The 22658-nt window shown below is 44.0% G+C and overlaps 1 protein-coding gene and 1 long non-coding RNA gene across 4 annotated transcripts; both read right to left on the reverse strand.

Annotated features, from left to right (window-relative positions):
- Positions 1 to 341: 341 nt before the first annotated feature.
- LOC122446212 (60S acidic ribosomal protein P1-like) lies at positions 342 to 703 on the reverse strand. 2 transcript variants are annotated; one of them, XM_043476148.1, is made up of 2 exons: positions 610 to 698; positions 342 to 534 (listed from the first exon to the last, which is right to left on the reverse strand). In XM_043476148.1, the coding sequence occupies exons 1-2, from the start codon at positions 678 to 680 to the stop codon at positions 342 to 344; spliced, it is 264 nt and encodes an 87-aa protein (XP_043332083.1). In that variant the 5' UTR covers positions 681 to 698. The 2 variants fall into 2 exon arrangements, with proteins under 2 accessions (XP_043332083.1, XP_043332082.1); XM_043476147.1 differs by having other exon boundaries at positions 342 to 703.
- Positions 704 to 2433: 1730 nt separating this feature from the next.
- Positions 2434 to 7675, reverse strand: LOC122446213. Of its 2 annotated transcripts, none has more exons than XR_006270820.1 (3): positions 7568 to 7675; positions 5069 to 5227; positions 2434 to 3102 (listed from the first exon to the last, which is right to left on the reverse strand). It is a non-coding gene; the product is annotated as an uncharacterized LOC122446213 (long non-coding RNA). The 2 variants fall into 2 exon arrangements; XR_006270821.1 differs by lacking the exon at positions 7568 to 7675 and adding an exon at positions 5882 to 6000.
- Between the last annotated feature and the right edge of the window lie 14983 nt (positions 7676 to 22658).

Below are 22658 nucleotides of genomic sequence, written 5' to 3' on the forward strand. Positions count from 1 at the left end.
AGTGCTTTGGGAACAGGAGACAGTGTGGACCTGACCTTGGCTGTGCTGAGCAGGAGATCTCCCCCTTTACCAACTCCCACTGAGACCTACTGACGAAACAACCTAGGAGTGTCTCCTAGGGCATCAGGGACGTTCCCACTATCTTATGAGCAGACCACTTGCCACCCAAAGATTCACATCACAAAAAAGGGGCAACATGATTGAAAAATATCTCCAATACATCACTTAGTTTGTCAATAGATGTTTTATACACTTAGATGGGGGTGTGGTTTGGACGCACAGTTTTATTTATTTATTTTTAACAGCTCAGCTTTTTATTGAATGTGTTACTAAAGGTTTGTTTACTCAAAAAGACCAAAGCCCATGTCATCATTAGACTCTTCAGATTCTTCTTTCTTTGCTTCTACTTTCTTCTCAGCTGGGGCAGCGGTGGCTGGGGCAGGACCTCCTGCTGGTGCAGCACCAGCTACTGGGGCAGGTCCCCCAGCCCCCACATTGCAGATGAGGCTCCCGATGTTGACACTGGCGAAAGCCTTTGCAAACAAACCTGGCCAGAAAGGCTCAACATTTACACCGGCTGCTTTAATGAGGGCATTGATCTTATCCTCCGTGACCGTCACCTCATCGTCGTGCAGAATGAGGGCAGAGTAGATGCAAGCGAGCTCCGAGACTGAGGCCATGGTGCGGGCGAGTGCTAGGTGGGGGGGCTGCGGGGCGCAGTGCTAGTCGCCGGATGAAGTGAGGGCCTCACCCCAAAACGCCCTTAGCTTCCTCGAAAGAACCGAGCACCTTAGCGGCAGCGGAGGAAAGACCGGACACAGAGTTTTAAATGCCCACAATGTTATCACAAGGAACAACGTCCAGTCAGTGGCTCTACTTATAGTTATTACTTGTAATGGATTTTCACGAGTTTCCAAAGGAGACTGGAGAAGAAAAGCAAGTAAATATAAGAAATCCTGTCAGTTTATAAAACATGTTCTGAGGAAGGCTAGTTTGAAAAGGATCCCTTTTGGAATAGAGCCGTGTGTTGGTCATAAGCAGCTACACACTGCCCTCTGATGGCCATGTGAGATATGGCATGAGCGCTTCAGGGCTCCGTTGCATTGTCCCCCAAAGAAACCAACTTTTAAACTTAGACATTTTCACAGTTCTGCTGTTAAAGCAAACCAAATTCTGCAAGATTCAATGTTTGGGGTGCCTTCCGGTGAAACTCATTGTCTTTACTATAACACAGTAGGCCACTTCCCAAGTGCATTGTTTCAGGGAATGTTGATTGAGGCCCTGAGTCAGACCCTGGGTCGACAGCAGAGGACAGACAGGAGGCTGCAGTCTCAGGGGCCCTGCAGTGGGAGGGTAGGAACCTGCTGGGTTCCCTTGTCTGCATCCCAGCTGGTGTGTGTCTGGTGAGGAGAAATTAGTTTATCCAACTGAAGAAGTTGATGGCACTTCTCTGTTTATATTTACAATAAGAGATTTTAGAAAATTAAAAAAATGGTAACTCAACATATCTGTGTAAATTCATCCAAATTTATAGAGTTAAAAAAATGGGATTACTTTATATTAACAATCACTTAATATGAGTAATTATCTCATTTATTTAGTTTTAGAATTTATGAATTTAATGGCTCCATAATATTCCTTATGATCTCTTGTACTTAAAGGATCTGCTTCTATAGTGCCTGCAGCCAGCTTCCTCCACAACTGTATCTTGTTCCTGTCTGCAAAGGGAGTCCAAATCCTATCATCCCCAGGAAGCTGCCTAATCTCAACTCATTCCCTGAACTTGCAGAGAAGGTTCTCATCATCCTTTTCTCCTAGGATGGCAAGGCACTGCATTCTATGTCTTCTATCCTTTTGCGGATTCAGAGCTTCTGACAGACCAAAATGCTGCGCAATCAATTCTCAGGCCTCTCTCAGCACAGCACTTTGCATATGGTAAATATTCAATAATAACTGGGGGCTTCCGTGATGGCTCAGAGGTAAAGAATCTGTCTGCTCATGCAGGAGACATGGGTTCCACCCCTGGTCCGGGAAGATCCCACACACTGCGGAGCAATGAAGCCTGTGCACCTCAGCTACTGAACCAGAGCCCGGGAGCTGCAACCACTGAAGCCCGAGCACCTCAGCTACTGAACCAGAGCCCGGGAGCTGCAACCACTGAAGCCCGAGAGCCTAGAGCCCATGCTCCGCCACGAGAGACGTCACCGCAGTGAGAAGCCTGTGCACCACAACTGGAGAAGAGCCCCCTCAGAGCTTCTCCCAGACCTAGACGCTGCTCAGTCAGTTCTGTCTTTTCTCCACACAGTGAGTGGTGTATGACAAATAGTCTGTAAAGATTTGAAAACACAAAGAGATCTAAATGAGTTACTCACTACTGCTGATCTCCTCCTAAAATTAGAAATAAATCTCAGAAAACATCAAGGTTGTCTTGAGGCCAAAGACTGGTTTATTGTTGGCAGGTTTGCAATCTTGGGGTACACATCTTTTGCCTGTAACTGAAAGTAGTTTCCCAGAAGGTGATGGGAGTGAGACATTTTAAAAAGCAAAATCCACAGAATACACAGTTGGGAGACTTGTAAGAGGGCTGTATGGCCCCTGCAGCCTGACCATAAGTCCTCGCAGCTGGACCGCAGTTTGTGATGTTTGGCTGTCATTGGAACTTCACCTCTGGGGCTTTTCCAGGTGGGACCCTTAGAAGAATCAAGAGTCAGAGCTTTTGTGGTTTTCTAAAAACTCAGAGCACATCACTTAGCCCCAGGTCTGTCATCACTGCTTGGTTCCACTTTGTTTTTGGTCTCTGTTAGTCACACCAGGTCCATTTTTTATGTACTTTCCCTAGGGGATTTCTTTCATTTTTATTTTTCCTAGGAGATGATACTTTAGCACTGATAATGTTAATTGTCCATGAAAATCTGTTCCCCTTCTTGGAGCATAGCTGAAAGACTTCCCAGCCTCTTTTGTGGCGGTAGGGCCATGTCGCTGCCAATGGAGCAGGAGAGGAGCTGATGTGTGTTCTTCTAGACTGGGCCTGTTATCACCTCCCACAAGCATTTCTTCACATTCTTGCCCCTTCTGCTGATGGACGTAGATGGGCATGAGGTCCTAGGGATAGAAGAGACTCAGGATGGGAGAATCTGAGTTCTTGAATAATCACATGAAGAAGTGCAGTCTTCCCAGTGGGACCACCCAGGTAGCACTACCATGTGGGGAATATATTGCAACATGCTGCTGAAATCTGGGGAGCTGTTTGGTCATTTGCCATAAACTAAACTCCTGGGTATATATTCAAAGAAAAGGTTTGAATTCAACCTTTCAAAAAGATACATGCACCCCAATGTTCACAGCCACATTATTTACACTAGCCAAAAGAGGGCAGCAACCTAAGTGTTCAGCAACAATGAATCGATAAAATAGATATATTTATATACATAAGGGAATACTATTCAGCCATAAAAAGAATTAAATTTTGCCACTTGGAACAACATGGATGAACCTGAAGGATATTATGCTTAGTGAACTCACAGAAAGACAAATACTGTATGTTATCATTTATATGTGGAATCTAAAAAATAAACAAAAGTATATGACAAAACAGAAACAGACTCACAGATATAGAGAATAAACTGGTTGTTTGTAGTAGGGAGAGGGATATGGGGGACAGGGTGGGGTAAAGGATTAAGAGACACAAACTACTATGTATAAAATTAGTATGTGTTAGGAATTTCACGTGTATGTTTTAGACTTAAGGCCCTTGTATTGTTGTGGGAATTTTTATGGATGCTGGGGCTAGGGTAAGGTTGCCTTCGTCACATAATTGCAAACCTTCTGAGAGCTCCAAGCAATCAATGTCTCAGGCCATCCCTAGGTGAACACGTGACCAACTTTAAAAATTCTTTTAAGAAAGTGATCTGTTTGGAGTTTCTGTTCTATTGATCGACGGAATTTTGTTTACCTTTGTTGGCCAGAAAATTATTCATGTAGCCTAACATGTTAGGTATATGGGCAGGAAGCTGTTCATTATTTTTATAATATATTTTTGGAACAGTATTTCTTATCTTACTCAAAAACTAATTTCTTATTGCTTGACAGAGTTCATCTATTTCCAAATAGACAATACTTTCCCTTTCCAAACAGTAGCTATTTTTTGTATCTATTAAGCACAGCATTTGCCTTCCATTTAGCTATTTAGGTTTTCCATATTAAATTCCTTCTCCATTTCTCCATTTCTAATGTTTAAAACTTTACTTTCAATTCTTTGTCCAGTTTTAGTCTTGCTAAATAAAGAAAAGAAGTTCAAGTTTTTACTGTAAAATGGAAAGCACAGCTACCATAAAGGGAAAAACACCAGAAACGACACCAAAAGACACTATAAACCAGGTTATAGCAAGTGATAAGTGGAAGAATATATTTTTGACATAGATAACACAATAAGAGTTAAAATCAATAACATACAAAGGATACCACAAATTAAGAAAAATAGAAAACCTAACACAGGGCATGACAGAAAACTCAATCTGAGGGATTGCAATGCTCAGCGAATCTCAAAAGGCATCCCTGACATTACCTAGTCATAATAAAAAGAGCATTTTAGTGAGTGCCAATCACACCACTACTTTTAAACAAATATCTAAAAATGCCAGCATGCTTTACCTGGCATTAAATATCTCTTTCACAACAGGAACCAGCAAATACCCTTCAAGATGAAATGCTAAGCACAGATCCTTTGTGTTTCTTTAACAGACAGAATCTTGATTGGATAAGATGCTATGGAGAGTCATTTCACTCACCAGCTTAGCTTTCTCACAATTAATCCAATGATATAAAATTCTGGGGGGCTGAGAAAGCTTCTTCAAGGAGAGATTGATGACAAAACCTCGTTATATATTTGTTAACCATCACGCCCTTGTACGAAACCAGGATATCACAGAATTGTGTTCCCCTGGTTGTTGTTGATAGGAGTTTCATTTGGCTTCATCTGATGATGGTTTGGTTAAGAGGGGGGAAGGCTCTTTGTCAGCTACCACTCACTTCATACCAGGGTTTCCCTACATTCCTGAGCACAACTTACCTAGTGCTTCATGGAGGACTCAGCAGCGAGACCAGGAGGATACACTTTCCATAGCACGCCAGGGCTTCTTACTATCAGACTGGAAAATACTGATTTTAATTGTTCACTCTGTGCTTCTTAATTCACAGATTCATGGATACACAAATGAGGTAGAAAACCCTGCACGTGTTGAAAGTGTACAATTCAACGAGGTTTGACATATGTATATACCCAGAAAAGCATCAACCTAATTAAGATAAACATATCCATCACCCCCCAAAATTTCCTCATGCCCCTTTGTAATCCACATTTTCCTCCTCCCCTCCCATCCCCAGGCAACCACTAACCTGCTTTCTTCCACTAAAAATAACACTGCATTAAAAAAAATTTTTTTTTGTCCCAAGGTTAAACTGTATTCATTTTTCCATGCACTATACAGCAGGTTCTTGTTGGTTATCCATTTTCAATATAGCAGTGTGTATATTTCATATGAATAACATTTCTGTATCTGGCTGCTTTCTCTCAGTATACATATTTAGAGATTGAAATAATAAATAAACAACAAGGATACATTTTACAAGCCAGGGAATATAGACAATATTTTAAATAACTTTAAATGGAGTATTATCTATAACATTTTAAATAATTTATTTTTAATTAAAGGGTAATTGCTTTACATATAAAATTTCAAATCACTATGTTTTATACCAGAAATGAGTTGTAAATCAACTATACTTAAAAAAAAAAATACCCTTGTAACTACCATCCAGGCAAAGAAATTGTACTTTTCCATCCACACCAGAATGCCCTCCCGGTGCCTCTTCCAAACCTTACCCGCCTCTCTACTTCCAAAAGGACTCACTGTCCTGATTATTATACTCCTTACGCTCCTTGAGTTTCTTCATTGTTTCTGTCTCCCAAGTGTGACCCTTAGACTCTGTAGATTAGGATTCTACAGTTCCTGCAGATTTTCAACTCTATTCAGAGGCTTCGTCAGACTCAGGATCAAAAATTTTGAAGAAATTTTTGGCATTTTAGGTATCTTAGAAATTTTAGGTATTGAAGTGCACTTTCATTGAGGTGAACATAATGTCAAGTGTTTTTTTTTTTTTTTTTTTTGAGATGTTAGCCGGGATAACGTTCAATGTTAATTCATTCTGGGGTGAAAATTGATTTTCTGACCTTAAAAGTTATCACAAAAGTTTTCATTCCTATATATGGTGACAATATTACCGAGACTTATTTTGGTAATTACTTCACAATATATACAAATATCGGATCCTTATGTTTGTACATCTGAAACTAACAATGTTATATGTCACTATACCTCAAAAAAAAAAAAACAAAAACAACCCTATGATATCCTAGGAAAAATATAATATCAGAACTAGTTGTGACTTCTGAAAACAGGCAAAACTTTTTCTGTGTGGCATTTCAATTCTCTTCTCCCTTTCCAATTGTTTGTTTGCACAATTATCTACATTCTCAGGACATCAGGAGCGGCTAGGACCCGGGTCCCACTACTTGAGCACTTGCACCGTAACAAACATCTCCTGGAGCAACAGAACACAAAAAACCTCCAAGGGAGAAAAATAACTGCATGCATATGCAATTATAAACAGGAAAATACAAAAAGGTTGCAAGCCAACTGCCACTTCTGAGGTGTCAGCAGCAAAAGCTGGAAACTGCGTATGGTCCCTGCACATAGCAACGCCAAGGTGGTGGGCAGACTCCCTGGGCCAGCCCTCTGGCCTGCCCCACCAATGCACCCCACCCTTACCCATTTAGAGAATCAGTCTGCCCTCCTCAAAGAGCAAACAAGAGCACCTGTTACTTGTTTTTGCTCCTTCATCCTATAGCATGAGTCCCAATAAAGCCTTGCCTGAATTCCTTCTGTGGTGCCTTACCAATTTCTGTTGATTGATGAGTTCAAGGACCCAAAACACTATTAATTGCACAGTATAATCTCTTTTTAACCCTCATTTAATCTTAGTTCTATGAATAACTATACATTTACTGCACACACTAATCCTTGCTGCAATGTCTCTTTAGTTACTTTGGTTTCTGAAGCTGGTTCTTTAGCAGACTCAAAGGGCTCTGGAACACTCTACCAAAACACAGCAATAAAGATGGGACCACTATTTTTTTTCCCTTTTGCCTCAAGGCTCCAGGTTGGTTTAGCATCAAACTGTTATTAATTCTACCTTTATCTAAAACTTTGATATTTTGCTCATCAAGGTTTTTGGCATTAATTTTGCTTTTTGAAAAATTATTCCATTAAAATCTCATTTATCTTGATAATGGAGTGGTTTGGTGCCCATGAAATTTTGTGCGGCATGTCAGTGCCCTTCCTGCCTTCCCAGGTTCCAACCCGGAGAGGAGCTTCTGCAGTCCTTAATCGTTACTGCTCCCATCCTACTTAATTTTGATTCCACTCCTTATAGTTCATGTCTACTGTGGGGTTCAGTCTCAATAAAGCCCTAAAGGCGCAGTGAGAATTCGGAGATTTTCATGCCTTACCTTAGACTCTGCCTCACTCAGGGTGGAGTTTGCAGAATCCTCCAGGCTCAGTTGCAAGTCCTGGCCAGGATCCTGCCCAGCACAAGCTCTAGGCTCTGCCGAAGGTCCTCATTTGGCTCCTGTCCTGCGCATGCGTGGGACTCTGCTGGGAAAGGGGCGGTGCAGGCTCGCTCTCCTCCTGTACTGAGCATGCGCAGGGCCTCAGGTGTCCAGGTTCACTGCTGCTTCCTTCAACTTTCCCCGCACTGATGGTGATGCTGGGGAGGGTCATGGCTGTTGTGCCCCCCATTTGTATTTTGTGGAATCAGGGGGATACTCTGTCATCTAGTCTTGTTGTGAATACTGCCGCTGGATTGTGGTTTAAAGATCTCATTGCTCCATCTGTGTTTTTGCTCCTTGGAAGTAAAGCTATGGCAAACCTAGACAGCATATTAAAAAGCAAAGATAACAAAAGTCCGTCTAGTCAAAGCTATGGTTTTTCCAATGGTCATGTATGGATGTAAGAGTTGGACCACAAAGAAGGCTGAGCACCAAAGAATCGATGCTTTGAACTGTGGTGTTGGAGAAGACTCTTGAGAGTCCCATGGACTGCAAGGAGATCCAACCAGTCAGTCCTAAAGGAAATCAGTCCTGAATATTCACTGAAAGGACTGATGCTGAAGTTGAAGCTCCAGTGCTTTGGCCACCTGATGTGAAGAACTGACTCATTGGAAAAGACCCTGATTATGGGAAAGATTGAAGGTAGGAGGAGAAAGGGATGACAGAGGATGAGATAGTTGGATGGCATCACCGACTCGACGGACATAAGTTTGAGTAAGCTCCAGGAGATGGTGATGGACAGGGAAGTCTGGCATGCTGCAGTCCATAGGGTTGCAAAGAGTCAGACACGACTGAATGACTGAAAAACAGCAATGTTTACGTGGGGATTCTGGTCAACAAAAATTATACTTCCATGAACACTGCCATCTTTTCAGAATTCTTAAATTTATTTTGTTTTAAAAAGGATATTTTAAAAGAAAAAAATGGGGAACCAGAATTGTTTTTTATGTACAGAAAGCATTTTAAAAAACACATTTTGGACCCTGCTCTCCTCGCGTAGCATGGCGGCACTCAGGGCTCTTGCCGCGTCCAGGCTGGCGGTGACCCCCGGGTTCGCGCCGCGTCCCAGCCTATGGCCGCTGCCCTTCGGCGGACCGGCGCCCTCCTCGCGCGCGGCCCTCCACGCCTCCGCGCCGCGCCCCGGGCCCAGGGTTGCAGTGGTGCTGTCTGGATGCGGGGTCTACGATGGAACCGAGCTCCATGAGGCCTCATCGATCCTGGTCCACCGTTATAAAAAAAAAAAAAAAAAAAAATAAATAAAAAACACATTTTAAAAAAACCAACAAAAGAGTACTATTTGCTCAAGGCCTAGGCATACTCTCACTGTTGACAAGGGAGATTGTAACTCCTGGGATGTGACAGCTCCTGGTCCAGACAGGATGTAGACCAGGCAGTCTAAATACCCTTGTGCTGTAAACACCCAGATGTGTGATCACCTGGCCAAGCTCAGAGGAGAGAATGGAAAAGGCCTTGTGAGTGAAGAGGGGAAGGGAAAACCAGGTACAAATTTGTGATCCAGGGTTTCAGCTGCCAGGGTGGGGTCCTGCCATTTGTCCATGGAGCAGTGAGTGACTGAGTTTCACTGCCTTTTGATGGGAGAGGAGGTAGGGATCAGGAATGGAGACCCCCCAACACACACACACACACACACACACACACACACACATGCACACACACACACACACGTATAAAGCCAAGTCTATTGGTGAATTGTGCCCCTAATAGAAGGTTGAGTAGAAAACATTCCACTCATTGAGGAAACTGTCATCTAGGTTCTGGGTGAGGAGGAAAGAGACGCCTCTGAGGGGATAATCACTAGGTCTGTGCTGTGGACTGAATATTTATGTCTCCCAAATTCCTATGCTGACATCTTAACCCCTGAGGTGATGGTATTAGGAGGTGGGCCTTTGGGAGGCGATTGGGTTGGAAGGCAGAGTCATCATGAAGGGATGAGTGTCCTTATAAAAGAGGCCTGAGAGAGTCCTCTTGTCCCTTCTGACAGGGGAGGACACACCAGAAGTATGAACCCATGAACCAGAAAGTGGGTCTCACCAGACGGGGATCTCCAGGCACCTTATCTTGGACTTTCCAGCATCTACAACTGTGAGAAATAAATTTCTGTTGTTTATATGCCACCCAGTCTGTGGTTTGTTACTGCTGCCCAAACAGAGTAAGACAGACTGTGATTCAGGCAGTCAGTGTCTGATTCTAAGTGCTATCAATATTAGTAAACAGAGGAAGGGGGTAGAGTTGTGGGGGGGGGGGTCACTTTGTTTTAACTGGGGTGATAAGTGAAGTCTTTATATTGGGAGGAACAGGAGTGAAATAATATTTACAGAGAATTCTATATGTTCATCTCCATAAAGACTGAAAATGTATTGGAGAAAATTCAAATATCCTTTTCTGATTAAAAACTGAAACAGCACTTTAAAAAATGGCCATAAGTCAAAATGTCCTTAGCAGCCCATATATATATATATATAGGCTTCCCTCATGGTTTAGACAGTAAGGAATCTGCCTGTAATGCACGAGACCCAGGTTTGATCCCTGGGTTGGGAAGACTCTCTGGAGAAGGGAATGGATATCCACTCCAGTATTCTTGGACCCTGGTGAGTTACTGTCCACAGGGTCACATAGAGGTAGACACAGCTGAAACGACTGAGCACGCATGCAAAGCCAGCAAGGATCCACTGTCCCCAAAATGTGCCTTGATCTCACCATGAACAAGAGTCAGCGGTCACTACAAATGGGAGGATTAGAACCCCAAGACCATCATGAGCTAGAATAAGTTGATAAAGCTATAAAAGAAATTCCTAGAAATTAGTTAAAGGCCTAAAAATCGTATGAGAGCCATAAGTGATTAGGATACTATGGGAAAAAAAACACAGGAAAATTAGTGAGATAAAAACAATTTCTAAAACTGAAAACCAGTGCCATGGAAATTAGAACTCTACTGGATGGATTAGATAGCAGATTAAATAAGGTTGAAGGGAGAAGTAGTGACCCAGAATATTGCAGAGAGATACAGTGATGGAAAATAAAGAGAGGGCAAGAGCAAATAGATACATGAAATACGTATATAAAGAGTCTAATGTACTTTGGATTTTAGGATGAGTGGAGTGGTGAAAGGACAGAATTTGAAGTTTTTAGAATTTTTGAAAACCAGGGATCTGCAGATTCTAGTCCTGAGCAGACAAAATAAATACAAACTTGAACCTTGCCCTACAGTAATGGTCTATGGAATATTAAAGACAGTTGAGGACTTTATCATAGAGGAGGGAAGTCTGACTGTGACAGCAAACAGCAGACCAGTCAGCAGTCACAGTTCAGGGCAGGACACAAGGAATGACATCTTCAGCTACCAAGGGAAACAGATGTTTTTCATTCTAAACAATCACTCAGAAATAGAAACAAAATAAAAATCTTTTCAGATAAAAAAGAGTAAGAGTGCTTGCTTCTCTCACGCTCTCACTGAGAATGAGGAAGGATGTATTTAAAGAAGTAAATGAGTCCCAGAAGGAAGGAGTGGAGTAAAGAGATGTGGAGGCAGGAAATGAGTGAGTGCAGGTCATTGACTGTGTAAAATAATCATGGATTATTAATAATAATCATGACTGATTAGAAGACATAAATCTCTGCGGTTCAGTGTTGTATCCTGAATATCACCTGCCAATCTGCCAGGGTTCAGAAAGCCTGAACTGAGGTTGGGAGTGCATTGCAGCTATTTATATAATAATTATTCATATCTATTCATTAAAGAATTATAAGCCATGAAAAAGTGGAATTTATTCCTGGAATGCAAGAATGCTTCAACCTAGGGAAACGCTTTGGTGTAACACACCACATTAACAGAATGAAGGGAAAAAGCACTACCATTTCAACTAGTGCAGAAAAAGCAACTGAAAAAATTCAACAGCCTTTCATGATAAAAAACACTCAACAAGTTTGAAGGAAATTACCTTGACATAATCAATGCCATATGTAAAACCCAGAGCTGTCACACTCAGTGGTTAAACAGTGACAAGTTTTCCTTTGAGAATCAGGAAATATATAAGAATGCTAGGTTTTTACCACTCCTATGCAACATAGCACTGGTAGTTTTAGCCATAGCAGTTAGGGCCAGGAGACAGTGAGGTCCAGACTTTGGTTGTCCTGCACAGATCTCTCACTTTACCAACTCCCACCGAGACCTACTGCCCCCCTTCATTTTGTCTCCTCGGGAGTCAGGGTCATTTCTACTGTCTTATGAGCAGACCCCTTGCCACCCAAAAATTCAATTCTCAAAGATGTGACAATATGATTAAAAAATATCTCATGCAATGCATAGATTGTCAAAGATGTTTTACACAGAGAGATATTTATAGATGGATGGAGGAAGAGAAGAAACAAAAGAGCACAGAGATAAGAGGTTGGATGCATAAATTTACATGTCTTTACATGCCATAAGGGAGAATTCTCAGGCAGTGGGTCACCGTACATTTGTTACTTATAGTGGATTTTCATTAACTGGACATGGAATAACAGACTGGTTCCAAATAGGAAAAGGAGTACATCAAGGCTGTATACTGTCACCCTGCTTATTTAACTTATATGCAGAGTACATCATGAGAAATGCTGGGCTGGATGAAGCAAAGCTGGAATCAAGATTGACAAGAGAAATTTCAATAACCTCAGATATGCAGATGACACCATCCTTATGGCAGAAAGTGAAGAAGAACTAAAGAGCCTCTTGATGAAAGTGAAAGAGGAGAGTGAAAAAGTTTGCTTAAAGCTCAACATTCAGAAAACAAAGATCATGGCATCCGGTCCCATCATTTCATGGCAAATAGATGGGGAAACAGTGGTAGATTTTATTTTTTGGGGCTCCAAAATCACTGCAGATGGTGACTGCAGCCCTGAAATTAAAAGACACTTACTCCTTGGAAAAAAAGTTATGACCAGGCTAGACAGCATATTAAAAAGCAGAGATATTATTTTGCCAACAAAAGTCCATCTAGTCAAGGCTATGGTTTTTCTAGTAGTCATGTATGGTTGTGAGAGTTGGACTATAAAGAAAGCTGAGCACTGAAGAATTGATGCTTTTGAACTGTGTTGTTGGAGAAGACTCTTGAGAGTCCCTTGGACTGCAAGTAGATCCAGCCAGTCCATCCTAAAGGAAATCAGTCCTGAATATTCATTGGAAGGACTGATGTTGAAGCTGAAACTCCAATACTTCGGCCACCTGATGCGAAGAGCTGACTCTTTTTGAAAAGACCCTGATGCTGGGAGAGATTGAGGGCGGGAGGAGAAGGGGACGACAGAGGATGAGCTGGTTGGATGGCATCACCGACTCAATGGACATGAGTTTGGGTGAACTCTGGGAGTTGGTGATGGACAGGGAGGCGTGGAGTGCTGCAGTCCATGGGGTCGCAAAAAGTTAGACATAACTGAGCGACTGAACTGAACTGAACTTGAACTTCATTGACTTTACATTTGTTATTTATGGTGGATTTTCATTCACTTCAAAATGAGTTGGAAGAAGAAAATGGATATATCTAAAAGAAATATTGTAAGTTTATGAAACGTTCTGATGAAGGTTAACTTCAAAAGGACCACTTTTGGATTGGATTGGTGTGTTTGTCATAAGCAGCTACACACTGCCCTCTGGTGGCCTTGTGAGATATGGCATGGTGCTTCTGGGATCCACCTTTTTGCCGGCCAAAGAAGCCAGCTCGCAAGCTTAGCAGACTTTCGCAGTCTGCTGTTAGAGCAAACCAAATTCTGTAAGACTTGAAGTTTTGGACGTACCTTCTAGTGGAAGTCATTGTCTTGACTATGACAACAGGCCACTTCCCAAGTACATTATTTCAGGGAGTGTTGATTGAGTACCAGACCCTGGGTCCGCAGCAGAGAACAAACAGGAGGTAGCTGTCTCAGGGGCCCTGCAGTGGGAGGGTGGGAATGTCCTGGGTTCTCTTGTCTGCATCCCAGTTCTGCGTGTCTGGTGAGGAGAAACTAGTATATCTGCACAAAGAAGTTGATGACACTTTTCTGTTTTTATTAACAATAAGAGATTTTAGAAAATTAGAAAATTGTAACTCAACATATCTGTGTAAAATCATCCAAACTTATACAGAGTTAAAAAATGGGATTACTTTATATTACCAGTCACTTAATAGGAGTAATTATTCCATCCATTTAAACTTTTAGAATTTATGAACTTAATGGCTGCATAATATTCTTTACGATTTCTTGTACTTCAGTTCAGTTCACTCAGTTGTGTCCAACTGTTTGGGACCCCATGGACTGCAGCACACCAGGCCTCCCTGTCCATCACCAACTCCTGGAGTTTACCCAAACTCATGTCCATTGAGTCGGTGATGCCATCCAATCATCTCATTCTCTGCTGTCCCCTTCTCTTCCTGCCTTCAATCTTACCCAGCATCACGGTCTTTTCAAATGAGTTAGCTCTTCACATGAGGTGGCCAAAGTATTGGAGTTTCAGCTTCAACATCAGTCCTTCCAATGAACACCCAGGACTGATCTCCTTTAGGATGGACTGGTTGGATCTCCTTGCAGTCCAAGGGACTCTCAAGAGTCTTCTCCAACAACACAGTTCAAAAGCATCCATTCTTCAGCGCTCAACTTTCTTTATAGTCCCACTCTCACATCCACACATGACTACTGGAAGAACCATAGCCTTGACTAGAAGGACCTTTGTTGACAAAGAAATGTCTCTGCTTTTTAATATGCTGTCTAGGTTGGTCATAACTTTCCTTCCAAGGAGTAAGCATCTTTTAACTTCATGGCTGCAGTCACCATCTGCAGTGATTTTGGAGCCCCCCAAAATAAAGTCAGCCACTGTTTCCCCATCTATTTGTCATGAATTGATAGGACTGGCTGCCATGATCTTTGTTTTCTGAATGTTGAGCTTTAAGCCAAATTTTTCACTCTCCTCTTTCACTTTCATCAAGAGGCACTTTAGTTCTTCTTCATTTTCTGCCATAAGGATAGTGTCATCTGCATATCTGAGGTTATTGATATTTCTCTTGTTAATCTTGATTCCAGCTTGTGCTTCATCCAGCCCAGCATTTCTCATGATGTACTCTGCATATAAGTTAAATAAGCAGGGTGACAGTATACAGCCTTGATGTTCTCCTTTCCCGATTTGGAACCAGTCTGTTGTTCCATGTCCTGTTCTAACTGTTGCTTCCCGACCTGCATATAGGTTTCTCAAGAGGCAGGTCAGGTGGTCTGGTATTCCCGTCTCTTTCAGAATTTTCCACAGTTTATTGTGACCCACACAGTCAAAGGCTTTGGCATAGTCAATAAAGCAGAAATCGATATTTTTCTGGAACTCTCTTGCTTTTTCGATGATCCAGCGGATGTTGGCAGTTTGATGTCTGGTTCCTCTGCCTTTTCTAAAACCAGCTTGGACATCTGGAAGTTCACAGTTCACGTATTGCTGAAGCCTGGCTTGGAGAATTTTGAGCATTACTTTACTAGTGTGTGAGATGAGTGCAATTGTGCGATAGTTTCAGCATTCTTGTACTTAAAGGACCCGCTTCTACAGCGCCTGTGGCCAGCTTCCTCCACAGCTGTATCTTGTTCATGTCTGCAAATGGAGTCCAAATCCTATCATCCCCAGGAAGCTGCCTAATCTCGACTCATTCCCTGAACTTGCAGAGAAGGTTCTCGTCATCCTTTTCTCCTAGGATGGCAAGGCACTTCATTCTATGTCTTCTCTCCTGTGGACTCAGAGCTTCTCCCAGACCAAAATGCTGCGCAATCAATTCTCAGGCCACTCTCAGCACAGCACTTTGCATATGGTAAATATTCAGTAATAATTGAGGGCTTCCATGGTGGCTCAGTGGTAAAGAATCTGCCTGCCCATGCAGGAGACATGAGTTCTATCTCTGATCCGGCATGATCCCACACAACCCGGAGCAACTAAGCTTGTGCACCTCAACTACTGAACCAGAGCCTGGGAGCTGCAACTACTAAAGCCCATGCTCCACAACAAGAGATGTCACTGCAGTGAGATCCCTGTGTATTACAACTGGAGAATGGCCCCTGCTCGCCACGACTAGGGAAAAGTCTGTGTGCAACAACGAAGAGACAACACAGCCAAAAATAAAATAAATAAAACTTAAAAAATAACCTGAAAACACAATAAATCTAAATGAATTACTTGCTGTTGCTGACAGTGTGAACTGTCATGAACACTCATCCTCCTTTTTGGGGTGCACTTCTGGAATACTTCCAGCCTCCTTTGTGACCAGAGGACCATGTCATTACCAGCATAGCAAAAGAGGGACCGATAGGCCAGACCCGGCCCATTATCACCTCCCATGTGCATTTCTCCACATTTGTGCTGCTGGATGCACATGGAGATGAGGTCCTAGAGATGGAGGAGATCCAGGATGGGAGACTCTGGGTTCCTGACTGACCAGGTAAAGGTATGTAGTCTCCCCAGTGTGAACTATAACATGGTAAATAAATAGAGAGATGTGCTGCTGAAATTTAGGGAGTAATTTGGTAATTCAGCATGAGCTAATACATATACAAAATTTTAATCATAGCATCAACTTAAATAGGCATCAATCCAGTGTATTTAAAATTATGAAAATCAATTTTGCCTTATTAATTTCACCCTCTAGTTTAACCCTGCTCTTCTGACCTAGTCATTTGACCTTAGAGAACTTTGATTGCTCAAAAATTTTTATTCTGAGCTTAAAAAACATTCCAATTAGAATTATAACAGTATTTGAAAAATAGCATTGAGAAAATGTTTTACAGGGAAAATTTCAATTTGACATTTTAAATCCCTGATCCTGCTTTGAAAATATAGCACAGTGAACTATAGTTTATCTATGTTTATTTTCAATTAACTGAGAGTATTTTAGTTAGGATCAATTTTTTAAAAAGACAGTTTTTTTTGTTCACATCAAATCTTAATGACTGATTATGTCTCTCTTTGTTAGATTTCTTTAGTGATCATTATTTGTACTCAGTACACTGACCTGAGTTAAATATCAGCTATCAAAAATCTTCAAAATGATTTTTTTCTTCCATTAACCTTAAGTCAATAATACATTTGACCATGTGGAGTTTTATATGGTGTGGATTATTTTTCTACTAATAATCTCCATAATGGAGCAAGTGTTCTTAATGTTGAAAGGTTTGTGTCCAATCAGTGTATGCGCTGATTCATATCAATGTATGACAAAAATAAATAAATAAATAAAAATTAAAAAAAAAAAAAAGAAGAAAACAGTGATTTGATTTTGATCCAGCTTTTGGGACACTTGCCCCAAAGTTTCCACATCCACCCATTCTGCCCATCTCATTAGAGAAGAGAAGAGGATGTTCTCAGAGCTACTTTCAAGGTACAGGCAGAAAAAAGCCATGCAGTGGATCCAGTCACTTGCCTAGGAATTGAATCTTTCCCACTCAAAAGGTGGTGAGGAACCACATTTCTAATATCTGGGAATAAAGAGACACCAGGAAAAGGGTCTGTGGTGGGGAAATGAATGTATAATTCTTCCGGAAATCACTCCATCTCCTCCCCCTTTATCCTGGTGTTTAGTGTAGGGAAAAAAGCCAGGCTATCGCCATGTGGTTTTCATTATATTTTCCTTAAGAAGAGAAAAGCAGTCAAATTTAGGACAGAAATTTACCAAACTCAGTGCTTGAGTTCTTAACCTCTTTTGCAGCTAAAAGTAGCCAGATGAACTTTAGGAAGATTGGAAGTGAGCAAAATGATTGTGTGGACTTTGGGGAGGCTGTTTAGAGCAGACACAGCTGAATGGGCCTTTTTGCCCTTCATTTTCCCTTTCTCCTGCCTCAGAAATGAAGACATGGTGACTGGTCAAGGCTGGTCCTCCAGCAGCCATTTTGTGCCAAGGAGACAGATAGCCTTGAGGTTGGGCACTAGCTAAAAATACTGGGGCAGAAAGATAGATATGGGCTGACTACTGTGGTATGCAGTTGAGGGTCAGTGGACTTCCCTGTAGCTCAGACAGTAAAGAATCTGCCTGCAATGCAGGAGACCCAGCTTTGATCCCTAGGTCGGGAAGATCCTCTGGAGAAGGGAATGGCAACCCACTCTGGTATCCTTGACTGGAGAATCCCATGGACGGAGGACCCTGGCAGGCTACAGTCCATGGGGTCGATGGACTGTAGAGTCCGACAAGAGTCAGACATGACTGAGTAACTAACACTGCTAGGAATAGTTTACATTCGTGAGAAAGGAAGACATTTTCCTCTTGCCTGTGCTTGTGGAATTCTGGGTTTTCTGCTATATTAGGGAAATATGGGCCTGAGATGACGGTGGTCACTCCTTGCCAAGGCAGACAACCTTGAACTCTGTGGGACATCCCGTCCACAAGCCTCCTGTCTGCTCACTCACTAGACAGCATCTCAAGCTTCCACAGACTCCAGGGACTAGGGGATGTTTGGGGGTTCAGCAGTGACAGTATTCTCTGAAGGTGAATTTGGTTTTGTACAGAGACTTTGATGAGATGATTCCTGGCCACTTCCTACAGACCAACACAGAGCCATGCTTCTAAACCATATGGTGGTCCCTCAATCCAAGCAGCCATTTCCCTTGGTCCCCTCATCTGCTTCAGCTGCTCCAAGCTTAACTGAGGGCTTCAGTCTTCCCTCCTCAAGGGAGAGCTTGGAGTTTCCTTCAGCTCTGGGGGCTAGAACAGGGGTGGGCAAGTGGATCATTGCTACAGGAGCCTCGGGGCGGGTGAGGCCTGTGCTCGGTCCTGAGCTTGCCGACCTGAGGCTCTGACTTTTCTGAAGCTTCCTTGAGCACCTGCTATGTTTTGATAAAACCCTTTCTGCTCCTGGGATCATAGGATCTGGTACTAACCTAGAGGGATAGGGTGGGAAGGGAGGTGGGAGAGGGGTTCAAGAGGGGTTCACGTGTATACTTATGGCCAATTCATTCTGATGTATGGCAAAAACCATCACAATATTGTAATTATCCTCCAATAAAAAAACAAACAAACAAAAACCCTTTCTGCTTACACAAATTCCACTCAGAACTTCCCCTGAATGGAATACATCCAAGGCCATGGCTCTGACTTTTTTATTCAACCAAATTTAGAATTTTTAAACTTTAAATAAATTAAAAAAATTTTTAACGTTTCCATTTAACCAAAAAAAAAAAAAAAAATCAAATGTTCATCAGTCTCCTCATACATACTTGGCCAGATACAACAAGCCACAAGTTATATGTCACCATTGATATGAAAAATCAGGAATCGATAAATCCATAGACAGTTAAGGGTTATTGGGGGTGTCTCAGTGCTGAAGGTGAGAGGAATGAGGAGTGGCTGATACATACAGAGTTTCCCATGGATACAAATGTTCTGGAATAGACAGAAAAGGAGTTACATAACCTTGTGAATGTACTTAATACCACTTACTTGTACAATATAAAATGATCGAAGAATTAAATTGTAAGTGTACTTTATATCATAAAATAAACCCTTTAGTATATGTAATTTAAAACCATTTAAAAAATGGAATAACAGGGGAAGGGGAGGAAGCCTCCAGGGCTGCTGCTGGTATGGGGGCAGGGGCCCAAAGACTGCACGTGAGGTGCTCCTGGCTGATCTGGTAGCAGCTCCAGGGATGATAGGGGAGGAGCTGGCTGTGGCACCTGAGTAAACAGAACTGGCTCTGCTGTGGTCTCTAGAGTCAGAAACGAGCTGGATGACCCTTTGGGGCCAACAGCTGGTGCCAAAGCCATGATGTCTCTGGAGCTGGGGTGACTTCAGCTCTGAACTGAGGCTCCTGAGGAAGCTGGCTGAGGTTGCAGAGGAAGTGTGAGGTCAGGTTTCCCTGACGATTCACGCTCTGAGGACGGAATGAGCACTGCTGCTGGTATCTTGTCCGGATCTAGAATTGGAGCCTGTGTAGGTGTTTTCCTAGCTTTCAGCCTAACTGAGAACAAGGGCAGGAGCAAGCCCTCTCACTCCGGAATTGGAACTAGTGTATTTTCTTGATCTGGCCCTTGACCTTGAATGAGGGCTGTGTCTTGAGCTTGCTCTGGCTCTGGAGCTGTAGTGGGCAGTAGAGGTGCAGGGGTGCTCCAGGTCTCGAGGGGCTTCCAGAGTTTGTTCTGCAGCTGATGTGGTAGCTCCAAGAAGAGAAAACATCAATAGGACTGCTTTTCCACATGCCTTCCAGAGACAGGAAATTTCTCAGTGCCAATCAATGAAGTCTCAATCCAAGATGCCACGAGGTCTTCCAGATTGCAGTCCAGGGCAATAGTGATCTGAGCCTCCTTGCTGCTCCTGGCCCATCCCAGCCTCGGGAGGCTCTGCTCTGTCTGGCCCAGTGCCTGCCTTCCCCTACCCACTGACTTCCATCAACCATCCAGAGTCCTCCTCACCATCACCCTCTGCTTCAGTGGGCTCCAGGTGCTCCAGGAGAAGGTAGGCATGGTGCTCCAGGTCTGAGCCAGGCATGCTGAGCTCTAGGGAAGCTAATAGCTTCTTCATGCAGGGAAATTCCAGGGACTGATGGAAATCCATAGGGTCACAGTACGGTTAGTTACCCAAGATGGAGGACATGGTCCTGGGGGGAGGCAGGTGGGAAAAAGAGTCAGAGGCCTGGCCTATCCTTCCCCTACGGTGATGTGCACAGTCCAGGGCTCTGTCAGCCCCTGTCCATCCATAGACCCCACATCTCCATGCAGTTCTTTGGGGAAGGGCATCCCCCCCTTTTGAATCAAAGCCCATTTGGATTTTCAGCTGGTGCAGGGGTCCCCCATCCTCATCAGAGTAAGGCAGGGTGCACTCATATCTAGAGGAGGCTAGGAAGGTGTCACATGGACCATGCTGAGGACACACCTGGATGTAATGGTCAGTGTGACAATGTGACCCTCAGGGGGATGGAAGCGCTGGAGGGTAGGACTGCTCTCTGCTCATGCCTTAGTGATGGTCATTCCTAGAAAAATGCCTGCACCTAGTAGGCCTTCCTAGTTCTTTGAAGAATGAATAAGCCCAGCTGTCCCCGTCACACATATCTCAGTGGTCTGGGCTATACTACCTGCCCCCAGGGATTCCTGCTGTCACTCACTTGGGACAGGGAACCTTGAATGGGATTCACCTCTCAAATGGAAAAATAGCTCAGTCAAGTTCAGTCAATAGTTCAGTGACAAATGAGGCAGAGGCTCCCTCATTTCCCTCACGGGAAAATGACAACTTAGCATGACTGTAGCCCCTCCGGCAGACCTTTCCACGGGGCCAGGTCTCCAGAGGCACTTTCCATGAAGGACCCACTTAGTCCCTACAGGCACCCTAGGGGGCTGGTCCTTCACCCCGGTGTGCAGAGGGGCAAGCTGAGGCTCGGACAGTGGGCTGACATTCCCACTTCTCACAGCTAGTAGGCGGCCAATGTTCCGGGAGGGGCAGAGAGCTCACCTTAGGAGCAGCACTTGCTGGGTAGTTGAAAGGCTCTGTAGGTGCTCAGGAGCAGGGGGAGGGAGGAGGGGTGGCTGCCCAGGAAGGCAGGCTCCAGGTTGCCTGCCAGCTTTTCCAGCCTGCGTCCCTGGATATGCCCCACACCGTGCGGGTCCTCTGTCTGTTCACTGGGGACGCATTTCCCCCCTGCGGTGGACTCTCCTCCTCTGAGAGTCAGAGGCAGCACCACGGACACCAGGAGGCTTGGGGCAAGTCCCTAAAGCCTCAGGGACTGGTGCTAAGAGATGGGACAGGAGTGCCTTCAGCAGAATTCTACTGGCATCAGCAGTGGAACTGGCAGGAGGCCAATCCAGTGTATTAGGCTCTCAGGGTAATTTGTGGCACAATAGTGAGAGCTCCTTCCTGTATTAACTGCATCATCCCTGTGATTGTTATCAAAACATACCATTCCAGGGAAAGAACACAGAGGCTGATCCCAGGGTGGGAGGGATCAGGATTGTCAGGCCAACAAGGACACCTGGGGATGGAGTTAATAATCTGTAGAAAAATGCAGAAACACCTTTGACTTCATATGAAGGGAATCCTGTCAACTATGTGGACAGTGACGGCATCTGGACAAGGCAGGGCCTGGGCTGTGAAGACAGGGGGAGAGGAGGGGGGGGCCCAGGGTCCTTTGGGAGCGGGACTCTAGGCGGGAGCCCAGAGGCCGGGGTGGCTCTGGGGTCCAGGCCTTCCTGGGTGAGGAGTCTCCTCCCTGGCTCTCACCCTGAGCCTGCCCTGGGCTCCGTGGCTGGTGTGGGGCACCTCCTGCGGGGAGAGGGAGCAGGGGGCTCCATGCACGGACTCCTGTCCCTTCTCCTGTGTGGAGCCCTGTGGTCACAGCGCCCAGCAGTCAGAGCCTAGCCCGGCTGTCTGTGCTGGTTCTCAGGTCCACCAGACATCTCCGCTCTGCACAGACACACCCCACCTCTGCACAGACCTCCTCAAGGACGGAAAAAAGTTGGTGACCTGGGGGCTTTGCATTCACACCGGCACAGATTACAGGCACCTCAGGAATCTTTTCCTCGCTGCCAGCCCTGTCCTTGGGTGTGACCATGACAGGACCACCTGTTACCAAGGCCTCACCAACCCATTCCTGTCCAGAGGGGAAACTCCCCTCCAGTCCCCCTTCCCCCACAGGAGGTGAGGGGATGTGGAGCTGCCCAGAGAGGGCTCCCCGAGGTGGTGAGGCTTGGACTGGCCTGCTCGGGGCCACCTCCTGTTTCCTTAGGTGACCTCCCGGTAAACCACCCGAGGCATCGGGGTTGAGGGTGGAACCATTGTCTGAGAAATCTCTCCAGTATGGAGGCACCTCAAAAAATTACATAAAACTACTATAGGATCAAGCAGTTTCACTCCTGAATATATATTTCAAGAAAAGAAAAAGCCAATTTGAAAAGATATATGCACCCCAATCTTCATAGCAGCACTATTTACAATAGCTAAGATATAGAAGCAATCTAAGTGTCCAGCAACAGATGAATGAATAAAATAGATATGTTTATATAGAAGAGAATACTAATCAGCCA

Source organism: Cervus canadensis, chromosome 8, assembly GCF_019320065.1.
Source record: "Cervus canadensis isolate Bull #8, Minnesota chromosome 8, ASM1932006v1, whole genome shotgun sequence".
In the NCBI taxonomy this organism is placed as follows: domain Eukaryota; kingdom Metazoa; phylum Chordata; class Mammalia; order Artiodactyla; family Cervidae; genus Cervus; species Cervus canadensis.